General features: G+C 46.5%; 1 protein-coding gene across 1 annotated transcript in view; it reads left to right on the plus strand.

The window, feature by feature from the left end:
* The window catches only part of MYO1H (myosin IH), a 45,950-nt gene that overhangs the window by 11,343 nt on the left and 16,740 nt on the right, over window positions 1-17,867 (plus strand). The window contains exons 9-18 of the mRNA XM_047827188.1: window positions 811-930; window positions 2,529-2,596; window positions 3,376-3,481; window positions 4,087-4,167; window positions 5,889-5,980; window positions 8,206-8,300; window positions 12,305-12,351; window positions 15,034-15,114; window positions 15,763-15,868; window positions 16,626-16,743. Of these exons, the coding sequence (XP_047683144.1) occupies window positions 811-930; window positions 2,529-2,596; window positions 3,376-3,481; window positions 4,087-4,167; window positions 5,889-5,980; window positions 8,206-8,300; window positions 12,305-12,351; window positions 15,034-15,114; window positions 15,763-15,868; window positions 16,626-16,743 (914 nt within the window). The remainder of the gene's footprint in view (window positions 1-810; window positions 931-2,528; window positions 2,597-3,375; window positions 3,482-4,086; window positions 4,168-5,888; window positions 5,981-8,205; window positions 8,301-12,304; window positions 12,352-15,033; window positions 15,115-15,762; window positions 15,869-16,625; window positions 16,744-17,867) is intronic.

Genomic DNA, 17,867 nt, shown 5'->3' on the forward strand with positions numbered 1-17,867 from the left:
GCCCTCCCCGCTCTTGCCTGCCTCATGGAAGAGCAGGACGATGGTCCTAGAGGAGGCCGGGGTCCCGCCTTCCAGCTCCTGCAGGAGACCCCTGCCTCACCCTCCCCGTCCCCACCACTGCACCATCACTAGCTTGCCTCCCCTCTTGCCATGCCTTTCCCCCGTGAGGTCTTTGCACATGCCGTTCCCTCTACTGGAACACTGTTCCCTGTGCTTCTCTAATTAATGCCTTCTCATCCTTCAGTTCCTGGGGTCACACCCTCAAAGGGTCTCCCTGACCTTCCCACCCCTATCCTTATGCACCATCGGTATCTCCTCACGCTGCTCTCAGCTTGCAACATGACGGTGTGTGGGGCGTGAATGTCCCGTCCCCCAACTGTGAACCCACAGAATTTGTCTCCGTCATGGCTGTACCTCAGCAGCTCCACGCAATGCCCAACACGTCGTGAGCACTCAAGAAATAGCTATGCCTGAACGTGTACGGGTGGGGGCGGTGTCTTCCCCCGGCACATATCCCTCGCTGGCTGCTATTAAAGGCTAATTTGGAAACTCGGGAGGAAGTGGGCTTTTTTTTTTTTTTTTTTAAGAGAGAGAAAGAAAGTTGCAGAGAAAGAGGGAGACGGAGAACCCCAAGTAGGTTCCCTGTTCAGTGCAGAGCTCGACATGGGGCTCAGTCTCACCACCATGAGACCATGACCTGAACTGGAACCAAGCCCCGGATGCTTAACCAGCTGAGCCACCCAGGTGCCCCCATGGGTTTTTGTTTTTTTATTTTAACTTCTGTAATGAGGCACCTGTTGTTGTCCTCAGGTAATATGCCCACTGACTCTGGAACTCTCTGTCTACGCTAGAGACGCAATGGCAAAGGCCATTTATGGACGAACATTTACTTGGCTGGTCAACAAAATCAATTCCTCCTTAGTGAACAAGGTTAGTCCAAACATGTTTGACTGACTCCCTCTCGCTAACGTGGTAATGTTTTATAACCGACCTCGTCACTCTGAAGAATTTGTGAGCATTGACTGTTGGCCCCTGGTGCCCAGGGACGATATCGTTCCGCGTCTGCATTCCCGGCACACAGTAGGCTCACAAAAAAATGCCCGCTGAATGCTTTTTGGAGTGTGTCCCGAAGTGTGGGATGCACAGTATTTGAAGTATGCCAGATGGCCTTCAGTGTCCACGGAATTTAGCTTTAACAGTGAGCATCTTTTAATGTGCATAAGAAAAAATATGCATAACAAGTCCTTCAGATTCACCCTGGGAGTTTCCTCCAAGCTAGAAATTAAGGAAATGACCCTGAGGCACAGAGTATGTAGACGTAAAATTCAAGGAGATAGTACGCAAAGGACAGATTTGGAAGGCATCAGCTCAGGACACCATACGGAATGCTAAATTGTGGCCCTTTCGAAAAAAATAGGCATTTTCTCTTTAAATATCCATCTTTGGGGCGCCTGGGTGGCTCAGTTGGTTGGGCGTCCGACTTCAGCTCAGGTCACGATCTCGCCGTCCGTGAGTTCGAGCCCCGCGTCGGGCTCTGAGCTGATGGCTCGGAGCCTGGAGCCTGCTTCGGATTCTGTGTCTTCCTCTCTCTCTGCCCCTCCCCCGTTCATGCTCTGTCTCTCTCTGTCTCAAAAATAAATAAACGTTGGGGCGCCTGGGTGGCGCAGTCGGTTAAGCGTCCGACTTCAGCCAGGTCACGATCTCGCGGTCCGTGAGTTCGAGCCCCGCGTCGGGCTCTGGGCTGATGGCTCAGAGCCTGGAGCCTGCTTCCGATTCTGTGTCTCCCTCTCTCTCTGCCCCTCCCCCGTTCATGCTCTGTCTCTCTCTGTCCCAAAATAAATAAACATTGAAAAAAAAAAAATAAATAAACGTTTAAAAAAAATAAAAATAAATATCCATCTTTGCACCTGGTCCTCTCTTTTTTTTTTTTAAATTTTTTTAATGTTTATTTTTGAGAGAGAGAGACAGAGCATGAGTGCGGGAGAGGCGGAGAGAGGGACGACACAGAATCGGAAGCAGGCTCCAGGCTTGGAGCCGTCCGCACGGAGCCCGACGTGGGGCTCGAACTCGTGACCTGTGAGATCATGACCTGAGCCGAAGTCGAATGCTTAACTGACTGAGCCACCCAAGTGTCCCCATCCTCTGTTTAAAATGACATTTGTATCACCTGTCCTCTCTCCTGGATAGACATCTCCTTTGCTGCTGTCTATAGAGGTCTCTTGCTTTCTTTGGGATTGATGTGGGCTTGGGAGGCTGAGAAGGGCTGAAGGAAGGGAGTGAACCAGAAGGGGAAGGTCTCACTTCTCGGGTGGTGGCTGGGGAAGCTTCAGTGGGATCCCGGCGGGCTGCCGGCCAGAGGAGCAGGCTGGGAAATTTGTTTCCACCCTATAATTTCTCTGTGAGCCAATGTTGGAGAGAGAGAAGGTGTGAGCTTTATAACCAAGTCCCAGCTTTGGGGGCAGCTACCGGGTTTGAAGAGTCATTAAGTAAAAGACCTCACAATGAATAGTGTGTGTTACTTTGACTAGGATTTCACCAAGAAGACTGTGATTGGATTGCTGGATATCTATGGGTTTGAGGTCTTCGACAAGAATGGGTAAGTTTGTCATTACCTCCTGGTCCTCTGTCCGTCTGGTCTGAGGCATCTCTAATGTTGCTGGAACTGGGTTTCCCATCTTTAGAAATTCTCGGGATTTCCATAGCCGCTAACTCATAGACTGTTCCAGAATTGGAATGACCATTAAAAAAGGCAAACATCTTGGGGCGCCTGGGTGGCTCAGTCGGTCAAGTGTTCGACTTGGGCTCAGGTCACGATCTCACAGTTTGTGAGTTGGAGCCCCACATTGGGGTCTATGCGGACAGCTCAGAGCCTAGAGCCTGCTTCGGATTCTGTGTCTCATTCTTTCTCTGTTCCTCCCCCACTTATGCTCTCTCTCCGTCTCTCAAAAGTAAATAAATGTAAAACAAAAACGCAAACATCTTTTAACTTGATTCTTGGGATCTATTTAGTAAATTGTGTAATTAATAAGGACTTCGCTTTTTCTGTATTAAAAAAGCATCTTTAAAAAAGAAGTAAATACAGGGGTGCCTGGGTGGCTCAGTCAGTGAAGCGTTGACTATTGATTTCGGCTCGGGTCATGATCTCACAATTTCGTGAGTTTGAGCCCCGCATCGGGCTCCGTGCTGACAGTGCAGAGCCTGCTTGGGATTCTCTCTCTCCCTCTCTCTCTGCCCCTCCCCCACTTCCTCTCTCTCTCTCTCTCTCTCTCTCTCTCTCTCAAAATAAGCGTTAAAAAAAAATAAAAATAAGCAAATACAGTTTTTTGATTGGTCTACTCGTGCAGCTTTAGCTCTTTAAATTTTGGGCCTCTCTAGTTTCGAACAGTTCTGCATCAATTACTGCAATGAGAAACTCCAGCAACTGTTAATTGAGAGAACCCTTAAGGCGGAACAGGCAGAATATGAAATGGAAGGCATAGAGGTAAACGTCTTAATGTTTTCTTCTCACTTGATTTCTTAATCTAGCGAAGGAGATTTGCTTGAGAAAGGATATTTCCCTGGAGATTTTGGCCTCCCTAGTACTAAGAATTATTATTTTCTCCCATGCTCTGCTTATTTTCTGGGAAATTACTTTGACATTCAGGTAGTTTCTTTTCTTTTCTTTTTTTTTTTTTTAATGTTAGAGATTAAAAAAATCAGATTTTGGAAAAATAACGTTGGAAAATCATTTAAAATTTTTTTTTAACGTTTTTTATTTATTTTTGAGACAGAGACAGAGCATGAACGGGGGAGGGGCAGAGAGAGGGGGAGACACAGAATGGAAGCAGGCTCCAGGCTCTGAGCCATCAGCCCAGAGCCCGACGCGGGGCTCGAACTCACGGACCGCAAGATCGTGACCTGGCTGAAGTCGGACGCTTAACCGACTGCGCCACCCAGGCGCCCCAATATATATATCTTTAACATGTGTTTTAGAGAATGTGAGCAGTGGAGGGGCCGAGAGAGAGAGGGAAAATCATTTTAAAAAGAGATCTATTTTATGTTCACCTAAATCACCCTCGGAGAATTCTTTTCTCTTTGTCATTTCAGTGGGAGCCCATTCAGTATTTCAACAACAAGATCATCTGTGATTTGGTGGACGAGAGACACAAAGGGATCATTTCCATTCTGGTGAGAAAACTAATGTTGACTTAGACTCCATTCGTACGGTGTCGCCAACACGCGGAAGTTTCCCCCCAGGCTCGAAAAGGGTTGCTTAGCCCAAGCAGAAAGCCAGAAAACATAAAGGAAGGTTTTACAAAGAATGTGCGCTGATCCAGAGTTGAGACTCCTTAGGATGCACCCATGGCTTTATCTTGACCTGTTGGGACTTCTGAGAACATCCATGCCCAATTTTTCCAGTTCAAACATCGCTTTTTTTCAACACGTTTATTTAGTTTTGAGAGAAACAGAGTGGGAGGGAGGGAGGGGCAGCGAGAGAGGGAGACACAGAACCTGAAGCAGGCTTCAGGCTCCCAGCCATCACCCCGACCCAGGCTCGAACCCATAACCCACAAACCGCAATATCATGACCTGAGCCAAAGTCGGATGCTTAACCGACTGAGCCACCCAAGACGCCCCCAAACATCACTTTTTAAAATCTAAAGCCAATGAGAAAGTATTTCTTTGCCTTTTCATTTGGGATCTTCTCCCTTATAACGAAAATAATTGGTCTCCTCTCTCCTGCCTGCCACCCGCCCCCACCTAACTGTTGGGTGAACAAGATTCTAAAGCACAGCAGTGACTACAAATGGTGCCTGTCGTTGCCAGGAACATGGACACCCCCTGGATTCAGATGCCCGCCCCATTGCTTGCTAGCTATGTAACCTTGGGTGGGTGTCTTACCCTCTCTGAGCTCCCATCTCCTTGTCTTAAATGGATGCAGTGATAGCAGCACTTATCTCGAGGAATTGTAAGGACAGGCTGAGATTGTACATGCACAGGGCTTAGAATTATGCCGGGGTGTGGTAAGCATTCAGACTCTCTTCGTTCAACAAATGCTTACCGAATGCTTCCTTGGTGCCGTGACTGTGCCCTGTGCTGTGGGACACAAGCAGTGGACAAAACAGACCAAAACCACTACATTCATGAAGCTTTCAATTCTAGCGCGGAGAGACTGACAACAGACAGTTTCGTGGGCAACATAAGTAGGTTTTACAATGAGAAAAGCTCAAAAGCTAGATGTGCCGGGAAGGATGACTCAATTTCAGGCGAGGCGGTCTGGGAAGGGCCGTGTGGACATCCGGGGAGGCAAGTTCCGGGAGGCACAGGCTGACATAAGCTCTTCTCTGGGCTCTCAATGCTCATATCGATGGCTAGACTAGCACAGACATGTCACTTCGAAAGAGTTGTCTCACTCACCTGGAGCCCGGTGTTTTCTTGTCGTTTTAACAAAAGCTGCAGGGTTGATTTTAAAGATGGTCACTCGCATGTTGCCAGTGTCAAGGGCCCGAAACAGGAAGTAGAAAGACACAGCCGGAGAGACGTGAGAAGTTAGATGCCCGGGGCTTTATAGCTTTCTCTCCATGAGGTTTTTGCTCCTGGTAAAAGGGGATGTGGTCTTGGCCAGCAGTGGCTGGTTAAGAGAAACTGAGGTGGTGTTCAAGAAGACTTTGGAAATATGGTGGCCGGATGGGTGGGCAAGGTGACTTTTCACAGAATTTCAGATCCCTCTGAGAAGCTAAGCACGCGTGAGGGGTCACTGCCCTCGCGCCCCCAAGGTTCACCTGAACTTGGGTTGAGGTGACAGCGTTTTAGTCCACTACCTTCTGCCACAGCTGGCGAAGGCGTTTCAACTTGGAATCGATGGCGTAGGATGCTACGGATCGAGGCTTCTCTTTTTTCTCTGGAAGGATGAAGAATGTATCCGTCCCGGTCCCGCTACGGACTTGAGTTTCCTGGAGAAATTGGAAGAGAAAGTAGGCCAGCATGCGCACTTCCAGACGTATGTATCTCGCTCGACAAGCTGTTGCTTGGGGAGGCTCGTCACTTACCCACTTTCTTGAGTATGTGGGCAGTGGACCCCAAGAGTAAAGGTGCTTCTTCGTGCACAGAAACGTGATGCGCCATGATGATATACCGACTCCTATATATGTGTACCTTTTGTTCGTAGAAATCAAACCCGAATTCCAGGTAGAATGTTCTAAGATTTTGTATCTTTTTTTTTTTTAACGTTTATTTTTGAGAGTGAGAGAGAGCACAGTGGAGGAGGGGACACAGAGAGAGGGAGACACAGAGTCTGAGGCAGGCTCCAGGGTCCAAGCTGTCAGCACAGAGCCCGACGCGGGGCCCAAACTCATGAACCATGAGATCATGACCTGAGCCGAAGTCAGACACTTCATGGACTGAGCCACCCAGGCGCCCCTAAGATTTTGTATCTTTATGATCGTGACCTTGTGGACAGGGTCACAGGTGTGAAATAGGCTTCTTTTTCAAAGTCTTTTTTTTTTAATGTTTATTTTGAGAGAGAGAGAGAGAGAGAGAGAGAGAGTGCAAACGGGGGAGGGACAGAGAGAGAGGGAGAGAGCCAACTAGGCTCAGTGCAGTCAGCACAGAACCCAACACGGGGCTTGATCTCATGAACTGTGAAATCATGACCGGAGCTGAAATCAAGAGTCAGACACTTAATGGACTGAGCCACCCAGGAACCCCAGAAATAGTCTTTTTTTTTTAAGTTACGTATCAAATATAAAGTACACACAGAGCTATGTGTGGATCTGAAGCGTACGACCCAACGAATCTTCACATTCGTGTGTACTCACATCACTGCCACGTAGATCCAGAGAATGAGGGTTTACAGCATCCAAGAAAATTGACTAGAATCGCAGCTCGGCCACTTATAAAACATGACCTATTAATATACCTGGTGTGGAGCATTGTAAGTGGCTCCGTAAGTCACCTAGTGTAATTTCTGGCCGTGGCAAAGACCGGGTAAATGGTGGTGGCTTTATCAGAGCTTTTGTAGAATATTGAAAGGATAAGGAAATGAATCAGAAATGGAAAACTGAAGGGCACCTGGGTGGCTCAGTCAGTTAAATGTCTGACTTCAGCTCAGGTCACGATCTCATGGTTCATGAGTTAAAGCCCCGCATCAGGCTCTGCACTGACTGCAGAGCCTGCTTGGGAATTCTCTCTCTTCCTCTCTCTCTCTGCCCCTCCCCCTCTTGGGTATCTGCGTTGTCAATATATATGTTCATTTCAAGAAAGGTTACAAAAAATTAGCCATCACCAGAATCTGAAAAATGATGTTTTATGAGCATTTTAGTCACTTACCATCATAAAAATGTAGCAAATTGGTTCTTAGTTATCATCTGGAAAAAGTAGAAGTTTTTTCATTGTACAAATCAGTGTGTCTTCTGTGGCTCACGTGTGTTTTTTAATTCCTCAGTTCTCAGGGGAAGGATCACATTTTAAGTCTTCGTTTCAATTCCAGTTAGTTAACATACAGTGTTCTGTCAGTTTCAGGGCTGCAGTATAGGGACTCAGCACTTCCATTCCTCACCCCGTGCTCATCACAAGTGAAGTCCTCAGTCCCCATCGCCTATTTCCCCCATGTCCCCACCCTGGTCCGTTCTAGTAACCATGAGTTTGTTCTCTACAGTTAAGAGTTTGTTTCTTGCTTTGTCTCTCCCCCCCCCCCCCTTTGTTCATTTGTTTCTTAAATTCCACATATGAATGAGATCACACGGTATTTGTCTTTCTCTGACTTTTACTTAGCCATTATATTCTCCAGGTCCATCCATGTCGTTGCAAATGGCAAGATTTCATTCTGTTTTGTGGCTGGGTAATATTCCATTGTGTTTATATGCCATATCTTCTTTATCCATTCACCGATCGGTGGACACTTGGGCTGCTTCCATAATTTGACTGTTGTAAATAATGCTGCTATAAACATAGGGCTGCATGTATCCCTTTGAGTTAGTGTTTTTGTATTCTTTGCGTAAATACCTCGTAGTACAGTTGCTGGATTGTAGGGTAGCTCTGTTTCAACTTTTGGAGGAACCTCCCTGGTCCTTCCCACAGTGGCCGCACCACTTTGCGTCCCACCAGCTGTGCAAGTGGGTTACCCTTTCTCCAGGCTTCTCTTTCGCTCTTTGCTTTCTATGTTGGTGCGTGTTGTTACAGCAAACTAGGAAGGTTCGGTTCGTGTCTTGTTCTCTCTTGCTGCAGCCGGAAGCTGGCGGGGCCAAAGGGCCGAAAGAGGATTGGCTGGATGGAGTTTCGGCTCTCTCACTACGCAGGAGAGGTCACGTACTGCACCAAAGGTGAGTGTGCGTGGGGCGTAGGTCACGGTCACGCAGGTGTCCCTGTGTCCGCCGAAGAAGTGGCTGCACGTCTACCCCAAACATTCCCTAGCTCTGCTTGCAAGCAAGCCGTTTGAAGTTTTCTCTTTATTACTTTTTTGTCGAACCACTTCATTTCACCCATTTAAAGTGTACCCTCCGGTAAGTTTTACTCTGTTCACTTTATAGTTATGCACCCGTCACCGCTGTGCATTTTAGAACGCTTCGCCCCAGGGGCGCCTGGCGTGGCTCAGTCAATGAAGCAGGCAACTCTTGGCCTCGGCTCTGGTCGTGATCTCGCGGTTTGTGGGTTTGAGTCCCAGGTCAGGCTCCGCGCTGATGGCACAGAGCCTGCTTGGGATTCTCCCTCTTTCTCTCTGCCCCTCTCCTGCTACCATGCTCGCTCGCTCGCTCTCTCTCTCTCTCTCTCTCTCTCTCAAAATAAATAAATATTTAACAAAAAAAGAACACTTCATCCCAATTCTGTCTCTGCAAATTTGCCTGTTCTGGGTATTTCATCTAAATGGAATCACACAATGTGTGGTCTTCTGTGTCTGGCTTCTTTCCCTTAGCATCTTGTTTTCAAGGTTCATCTGTGTTACCATTTTTATTGCTAAATAATATTCCATCTATGGATATACCCTGTTTTGTTTATCCATTCATCAGTTGATAGGCATTTCGGTTGTTTGCTTTTGAGCTCTTACTAATAAGGTTCCTATGAACATTGTCTTTCAAAACCTTTAAAAAATATTTTCTTTTGTCATTTCTGCTTTAGGTTCTAAATTATTTTCACTTTTTTTTTCTTTTTACAATTCTTTTTTAAGGTGGGCTCCACACCCAACGTGGGGCTTGAACTCACAACCCCAAGATCAGGAGTCACATGCTCCATTGACTGAGCAAGCCAGACGCCCCTAAATTATTTTCACTTTTAAATAAGTTTCTCTAAGAATATTTAAAAAGCAATATGTATTTTTTCTCTTGAATTCAGAGTGGTATAAAAACAGAAAACATTTTCAAATGGAATGAATCTCTCTTTGTGGATAATTGATTGACTGTCATCATCAATAATATACACGTAACGCAAGAAGTTCCTAACGGTACAGAAAAGTCCAAAAAAGGAAACTAAAAGTCCCTTTTACTCCTAGTTTCTCCCACAGGAACCAACAGTTTCTTGTAATTTCTTTCAGGAAAATAGAAATATCTTCTGCATCTACTTAAATATGTGGGGACACATATACATATTCAAATAACACATATATGCACACGCATTTAAGTAACACAGATGTTATTCTGTGTTCTCTATTTTGCATGTTTTTTCATTTCATGAAAACGAGAAAAATTGTTTCTTGTTTCTGTTTTAAATGTTTATTTATTTTTGAGAGAGAGAGAGGGAGAAAAAGCATGTGCCCAAGTGAGCTAGGGGCACAGAGACAGAGAGAGAGAGAGAGAGATAGAAGCAGGGCCCATATTCACCCGAACTGGGGCTCAAGGTCACCCAGTGTGGGATTCGAACTCATGGGATCATGACCTGAGCCGAAGTCAGATGCACCCAGGTGCCCTAAATGTTTGTTTATTTTTGAGCGAAAGAGCGTGAACAGGGGAGGGGCAGAGAGAGAGAGAGAGGGAGGGAGGGAGACAGAGGATCTGAAGCAGGCTTGGTCCTGACAGCAGAGAGCCCAGTGTGGGGTTAAACGCACTAACCTCAAGACCATGATCTGAACCAAAGTCAGACGCTCTACCGACTGAGCCACCCAGGAGCCCAAGATCATTTAGATTCCAATTAACGCTCAATACTTACTGTAGGCCAGACACTGTCCCAGTGCTTCACCTCACAGAACCGTTTTATTATCCTTCTTTTAATCTCCAAGGCAACTGAGCTCAGAGAAGTCAAGTAACTTGCCCAAGGTCGCTCAGATAGTAAGTGACAGAGCTGGGGTTCAGACCCACACCTTTTGCCTCCGCACTCACATCTAGTCTCCGTAGCAGCCAACAGATTGTACCACGTTTCTTTGGAGAGGCTGCAGGCACTCCCTCTAGGGCCGTGTCCTTTGACCTGTTTGATGGACACAGCTTGTTTCCAGTTTTGTTTCTTGTAAACCCTGCTGTTGTTGACCCCCTTGCATGTTTCACTTGGCCAATCTGTGCATGTTATATACGTAGCATAAATTCCCAAAAGTGGCATTGCTAAGTTAAAAGTTCTATCAGAAATTAGTTTGGGGGCGCCTGGGCAGCTCGGTGGGTTGAGGGTCCAACTTTGGCTCAGGTCATGATCTCATGGTTCGTGGGTTCGAGCCCCCAAGTCGGGCTCTCTGCTGTCACTGCACAGTCCACTTCAAATCTTCTGTCTCCTTCTCTCTCTGTGCCTCCCCTGCTTGTTCTCTCTCTCTCTCTCTCTCAACAATAAACATTTAAAAAGTTTTTCTTTTTTTTTTTTTTTCAACTTTTTTTTTTTAATTTTTGGGACAGAGAGAGACAGAGCATGAACGGGGGAGGGTCAGAGAGAGAGGGAGACACAGAATCTGAAACAGGCTCCAGGCTCTGAGCCATCAGCCCAGAGCCCGACGCGGGGCTCGAACTCACGGACCGCGAGATCGTGACCTGGCTGAAGTCAGACGCCTAACCGACTGCGCCACCCAGGCGCCCCTTAAAAAGTTTTTCTAAGAAGAAAACCTTATGGGGGCGCCTGGGTGGCGCAGTCGGTTAAGCGGCCGACTTCGGCTCGGGTCACGATCTCACGGTCCGTGGGTTCGAGCCCTGCGTCGGGCTCTGGGCTGATGGCTCAGAGCCTGGAGCCTGTTTCAGATTCTGTGTCTCCCTCTCTCTCTGACCCTTCCCCGTTCATGCTCTGTCTCTCTCTGTCTCGAAAATAAATAAATGTTAAAAAAATGAAAAAAAAAAGAAGAAGAAAACCTTATGCCAAGTGAAATAAGCCAGTTGCAAAAGGACAAAACCCTGCATCATTCCCATTCTAAGGCGTAGTCAAATTAGAAGAGTAGCCAAATTCCTAGAGGCAGAAAGTGGTGGTTACCAGGGGCTGGGGGAGGGGGAGGGGGAGTTAGCATTTAACGGGGTCAGAGTTTCAGTTTGAGAAGGTGAAGCATTTTGGAGACGACTGGTGGTGCCGGTTACACAGCAGTGTGGCCGTGCTTAATACCGCTGAACGTGTAAAAGTAGCTAAAATGCTAAATTTTATGTTTTGTCTGTTTTGCCACAATAAGGATGCCAGTCTTGGTGACTCCAAATAGTCTTCTGAAAAGGTTAGGTCTCAGACGCCTTTTTCTTAGTTGGCTTTGATTGTATAACGTCATTTAGTTACAAACATAATTATTAGTAACCGATAAGGTTTTAAGGGAGCCCTGAATAAACCGAGTTTTAACATTGGAAATGGCGAGTTTTCCTTTGTATGAAGACACTGTTGGGTGCCTCGAGTCCTGGGGCTTCAGCTTGGCTTTGCTAAGTGGTGGGATGATTTGCTCACCTGGCTTCACCTGGCCCCTCTTGAAATTCAGTACCCCCTTCCTTGTTCTGACGTCATTCCGTTTATACGTAGTTCTATGCTACGGGACTAGGACATATCTACAGTGCTTCGCGTAAAATCTCTACCTTCTTGTGATAGCTAAGTGGGAGTTTAGAGTACGGCGTGTATGCCATAGATTCAACTCTGAGGACCTCATTCTCAACCAAGGGCGAGCTAACTCCCCCAGGAATATCTGGCCATGTCTAGAGACAATTTGATACTTGCAGCTAGAGAAGGTGACACTGACATCACATGGGTAGAGGTCAGGGATGCTGTTAAACATTCTGTGATTCACAAGATGGACCCCACAACAAAGTCTTTTCAGCCCCAAATGTGAGCAGTGCCAAAGCTGGGAAACTCCGACCTGATCCTAGGAGATTATTTGCAGGGTTTCCTTTTGCGGTCACTTGGGATGGAAATGGATTTTTAGGCAAAGCCATTGACTCAAAAAAGTTTCAACGTTTTACAGGCTTCTTGGAAAAGAACAATGATCTCCTCTACAGACATCTGAAAGAAGTAAGTGTGAAGTTTAACCATGTGTGTTTCTGATGGTTATTAGATATCACCCATGACCCGGATTTGGGGCTAGATTGGGCCTCCTGGATTTTTCTCTGCAGTCCTTTACGATAGACCTTCATGGCCGGAATGGATATTTGAGGTCATCTGTACGATGTGCCCTTGATCCATGTGCCTATTCAAGTGTGTATGTTGCCCCTGCTGTGTGCCAGAACTCTGTACCCACTCGGGGCGGTCCTTGCTCTCACGAGGCTTACCATGGGGGTGGGGAGTGGCCGAGGATAAATATATACATTGACCCCTGAACAACAAGATCCCACCAATCCTCCGTGCAGTCAAACATCCACCTATAACTGGGCACCTGGGTGGCTCAGTTGGCTAAGCATCTGACTTCGGCCCAGGTCATGACCTCATAGTTCATGAGCTCGAGCCTTGCATTGGGCTCCGCGCTGCCTGTGCGGAGTCTGCTTGGGATTCTCTCTCTCTTTCTTCCTCTCTCTCTGCCCCTGCCATGCTCTCTCTGTTTCTCAAAAATAAATGATTTTAAAAATCCACGTAAGACTTTTGACTTCCCACAACTTAACTGCTAACAGCCTGCCGTTGACCGGAAAACTTACTGATGCATAAACAGCTGATTCACACATATTTTGTCTGTTACATGTATCATATATGCTGCATTCTTAAAAGGAGGTAAGCTAGAGAAAAGAAAATGTTAGTAAGAAAATCTTACAGAGACTCTTAAATACAGAGAACAAACTTGAGGCCCCCAAACCAAGAGCACACTGTATACTCTGTATGTTAGCCAACTTAACAATAAATCGTATTAAGAAAAAAAGAAAATCTTAAAATACATTTATAGTAATGTTGCTGTTAAAAAAAAAAAAACTACACGTAAGTGGATCCACGTGGTTCAAATCCGTATTGTTCAAAGGTCAACTGCACACGATAAGTTACCCATCAGTGAGAAGTGCTATGAAGAAAATAAGGAAATATGATTGAGAGGGACATTTTCTTTTTTAAAGTTTATTTTGAGAGAGACAGAGCATGAATGGGGGATGAGCAGAGAGAGGGAGAGGGAGAATCCCAAGCAGGCTCAGCACTGATGCAGAGCCTGACACAGGGGCTTGAATTCACAAACTGTGAGATCATGACCTGAGCCGAAATCAAGAGTCAGATGCTTAACTGATCGAGCCACCCAGGTGCCCTGAGAGGGACATTTTAAATTTAGTTTAAGAGATCAAAGAAAGCACCCCTCTGGAGGTGACTTTGAGCTGTTGACTGGAAAAAATGGGGTTTCTCCAGGGTGGGGGACCAGCATGTGCAAAGGCCCTGAGGCCCAGATGAGTTCAGTGTGTGTTCGGTGATGAGTATAATGTTAGGAGCGGGGACTGAGCTCATCAGGATGAAGTCCCCAAGGAGGAGTAGAGATTGTTGTTCTGGTGCAGCGGGAATATAGCAGGGTAGCACAAACAGAGGATGAGGAGACGGACCCAGAGAAATCTCAACTTGTTCAAGGTCACACGGCGAGGTGGGGCTGAGATTAGCCCCTAGGGCTGCTGCTGCAAGTCCCAGTCTCCCTCCATGTACCTCACTGATCAGAAAAACCTTGGGTGTTGTAGAGCCTTGCTTTGCATTGAAACAGTCAACTGTTTTATAAAAATGGGATTTTAAGTAGCTTGGTCTACAAAAAGCTTAAACGTTAGGGAGGCATATTCAGAGTGGACGCACAAACCAGTCATTTCAGGATGTCTTCTGCCCTCCCTGGTCTTTCTCTGTCACTTCTAGGTCCTCTTGTCCCCACCTCTGGGGTTCAGGATAGAGGAGCAATTCCTAACTTTGGATCTCTGCTCCAGGCAGGTGCTCCCTGGGTCATTGTCAGCCCCACCCCTTCCCAACTGGGGGTCTCGGGCAGACCTCCCCATCTGGTGAGGTGGGTCTGGTGGGGCCTCTCTCTCAGAGTCGCGGTGAATGACACAGGAGTGGAAGGGCCGGGCCAACACAGGGAACGTAATAATCGTCTCCTGACGATTTGACACACTGGCCTCTGTGTGCCATGCCCCTGCCCCTCACAAACCCACCCACGGAGGGGGCTTCTCATGGAAAAATCTCCAAGTCTCTCACTTGACCAGCCAGGGCTGAAGCTCCTTGCACTTTGTTTTGGCTTCAAAATGGGTCATTTCAATTTGCTCTCTCCTGTATGCAAATTGCTGTTTCCTGCCGTTGTAAATGCAGAATTAGAGTGGATTAAACAATTTTTTTTTTTAATTTAAAGAAACGTTGGGGAGCACAGGGGGCTCCGTCAGTTAAGCGGCTGACTTCGGCTCGGGTCATGACCTTGATGTTCGTGGGTTCAAGCCCCGCATTGGACTCTGTGCTGACAGCTCAGAGCCTGGAGCCTCCTTCAGATTCTGTGTCTCCTTCTCTCTCTGCCCCCACCCCCCTCCACTCTCTGTCTGTCTGTCTCTCTCTTTCTCTCAAAAATCAATAAGTAAACTTTAAAAATACCATAAAATGAAGCTTTAAACATTTCCTTCCGTGTTTGACTATGTCTTTTCCCCACTTCTTCAAGTGCTCCGGAAGTAAGTGGCTCTGGGACCTCGTGCATACTTATGCAAGCTCTCCTGAAGGCCCCTTAGTGATTTCCGAAACACTGAACGTGGAACTCCTTTCTTTTACTTGCAGGTGCTCTGCAGTTCCAAAAATCGCATCCTGAAGGAATGCTTCCTGGTGGCTGAGTTAGAAAACCGAAGAAGGCCACCAACGGTGAGTGGGGAGGTGGGGAAAAAATGCTCATGCAGAATTAGAAAGGCAGCAAAAATCAGCCAGAGGGCACAGTTACCCCCAGTTACCTATACATTTTAAGCTGTCCTTCCTTTTTCTGGAAATGTTGCTAACACGTTCTACTAAATATATACTTTCCAAGCGTAGCAACCAGTGTGCTTATTTGCACTCACTGAGTGCCTGCTGTGTAGAGGGGGCACAGGATTTAACGCTGACAAAATGGACAAGATCTCTCTTCTCATGGGGCTTATAATCTAGTGAAAGAAAGTATGGGAAGATACCATCAAAGAAAGAAAGAAAACAGTGTGTCATAAAGGAATCTTGGTAACAAGGAAGTAAGAGAGCATAGGGGTGATGGTCTCAATGGCGATACTGGCTCTTACAAGGCGCTGATCACATATTTGCTAAGTGAAGGAAGAATTCTGGACAGGTGCTTGTCCGGCTTCTGCTTGACCAGCCTGAGCCTGTACTTCTCAGGCCAGGACATTCAGAACCTTCTCCTAGTGGGCAGAATGGTAATGGGTAGGATAATATGTCAGGAGTTGGGACCTAAAGGGCTAGCCAATCTTCTCTGTATTTACTTGGAGCTGCAATCTCTACTTAGTTCATTCTCTCTCTCTCTTTCTCAAGGTGGGGACTCAGTTTAAAAACAGCCTGAGCAGCCTTCTGGAAATCCTCATCTCTAAGGAACCTTCATACATCCGTTGCATCAAGCCCAATGAGAGGAAAGAACCCAGTGAGTCATGAATCGTTCTGAACACTGAACTCAGGGAAATAAGGCTGGGAGGAAAGCCAAGGTGGCAGTGGGTTAAAATCCTAACAAAAAAACAAAAACCCCACAGGCTTGCTCCTTGCTCTCCATACATGATTTATTTTCATTTTTAAATAATAGAAGGTAAATGAATAGGGAGGGAGAGGAGGTTTTTTGGTGGTCCTGAGTGACCATTGCTCAGAGCCTGGCCGGTTTCAGGAGCAGCACAGCTGAGCCAGGCAGATGTCAGAGGTGGGGGGAAGCAGTGTTGCTTCTCTCCAGCCAGTGAACAGTTTTCCAAATGGTCTGGGACTTGGGTATCTTCCACGCTCATGCCATGGTCGGTAACACAGTTGTATAGTCAGAGGCTTACAGAAGGCAGGCAGGAAGAGCACGTGAGTGAAGCAGGATGTAAGGCAATAGGGAGTGGAGGGGACTGTGGCGAACTCCAAAGGGCACATGCTGTCTAAAGGAGCAGCCCTGTTACCTTCCAGCTAGTTATTGCCACGTGGGACTCTAGCCCAGCATGGCCAGATATCTTTTTTTTTTTTAAGAGAAGCCAGAAATCCAATTTTTGCTGTAAATTCCCCCATTAAAATAAAACAACAGAGTTAGGACCTGACAAAATATGTCCGTGGCCAGACCCAGCCCACAGATGGTCAGCTTGCAGCCTGTGATCTGTCTTGGTTGAAACAGAGCCATGGAATCCTTTACTGTCACTCTCCCTTCTGTGTTTCCAAAGGCAAGTTTGATGACTTGCTCATAAGGCATCAGATCAAGTACCTGGGGCTGATGGAGCACCTGCGGGTGAGACGGGCTGGCTTTGCACACCGGCGGAAATATGAGCATTTCTTGCAAAGGTAAAGTTGGTTTTGTTGAGTTGAAGCTGGTACAAATACCTAGTGTGTGAGGACTCTCAGGGTGCGTTGCTGAATAAAAGGCCAGGCCCCAGGCAACTCCATTTGGTTAATTGCTGTAGACTTGACTGTGATGAGCACTAACATTTTGCAGAATAGGAAACTGATTCGCTGTACCTCCTTCCCTTCCTGACGTTAAGCCTGTAACTTCTTGGAGTCCAGGAAACACAGGTTAACGCACAGACCTGCCACCCAGGGGGCAGAGTGGGCAGTGCACCACTTGAGTCTGTATTTAGTTGGGGAAGACCCTTCCCGTGGTGATTGTAGGTGCTAGTTTAGCCTTCAGTCTGGAAGCGTTCCTCTCGGCCTCATGGGCTATCAAGAGAAGCAGGTGGAGTGGTGTGAACATAAGTTCATAAGGTTTTAATGATATAATCCCACCACCACCGCCACTCAAATTGCTTGTGCACCAGCACTTCATTGGTGGGGGGCTATGTGTGAATTTGTCCTACCAAAAAAAAAAAAAAAAAAACCAACACATTCTCACACACTCAAGGGAAGCAGAATAAAATTGTTATTTTTGTGGGTCGCCATGGTTGAATATTGGCAATTTTATATTTTAACCTGATACTAAGCTGCTTTTGAGCTTCAACTGCATAAAAGCCTTGCGCACGAGCTTACATTTTTCATCAGATTTCTTGCATTTTGCAACTTACATCCAGATCCTGCCCTTTGAAACTTGAGCGTTTTCTAGCAGCTCTGATTTGTAGCCCCTGATTTAGTGACCTCAGATCTTTCTCTACCAAGGATCATGTTTGTTTTTCTCCCATGAGCCTCATGCCTTGATAAGTAATATCTGCTTATATGCATTTATTAAGTAATAATCTCTTTCCTTACTGTTCTGTTAATGATTTATATACCTGCTGACACCCTTTAGCTGTAACCCCCTTATCTCCTTACCACCCCCACTCCAGCCCGAAGCGGTCACTAACCTACTGCTTGTCTGTCTAGATTTCCCCATTCTGAACATTTCATATGCATGAAATCATACAGCATGTGGCCTTTTGTGACTGGTTTCTGTCACTTGGCATAGTGTTTTCAAGGTTCATCCCTGTTGTAGTGTATAT

This window comes from Prionailurus viverrinus, chromosome D3 (genome assembly GCF_022837055.1).
Source record: "Prionailurus viverrinus isolate Anna chromosome D3, UM_Priviv_1.0, whole genome shotgun sequence".
NCBI classification, from domain to species: Eukaryota; Metazoa; Chordata; class Mammalia; order Carnivora; family Felidae; genus Prionailurus; species Prionailurus viverrinus.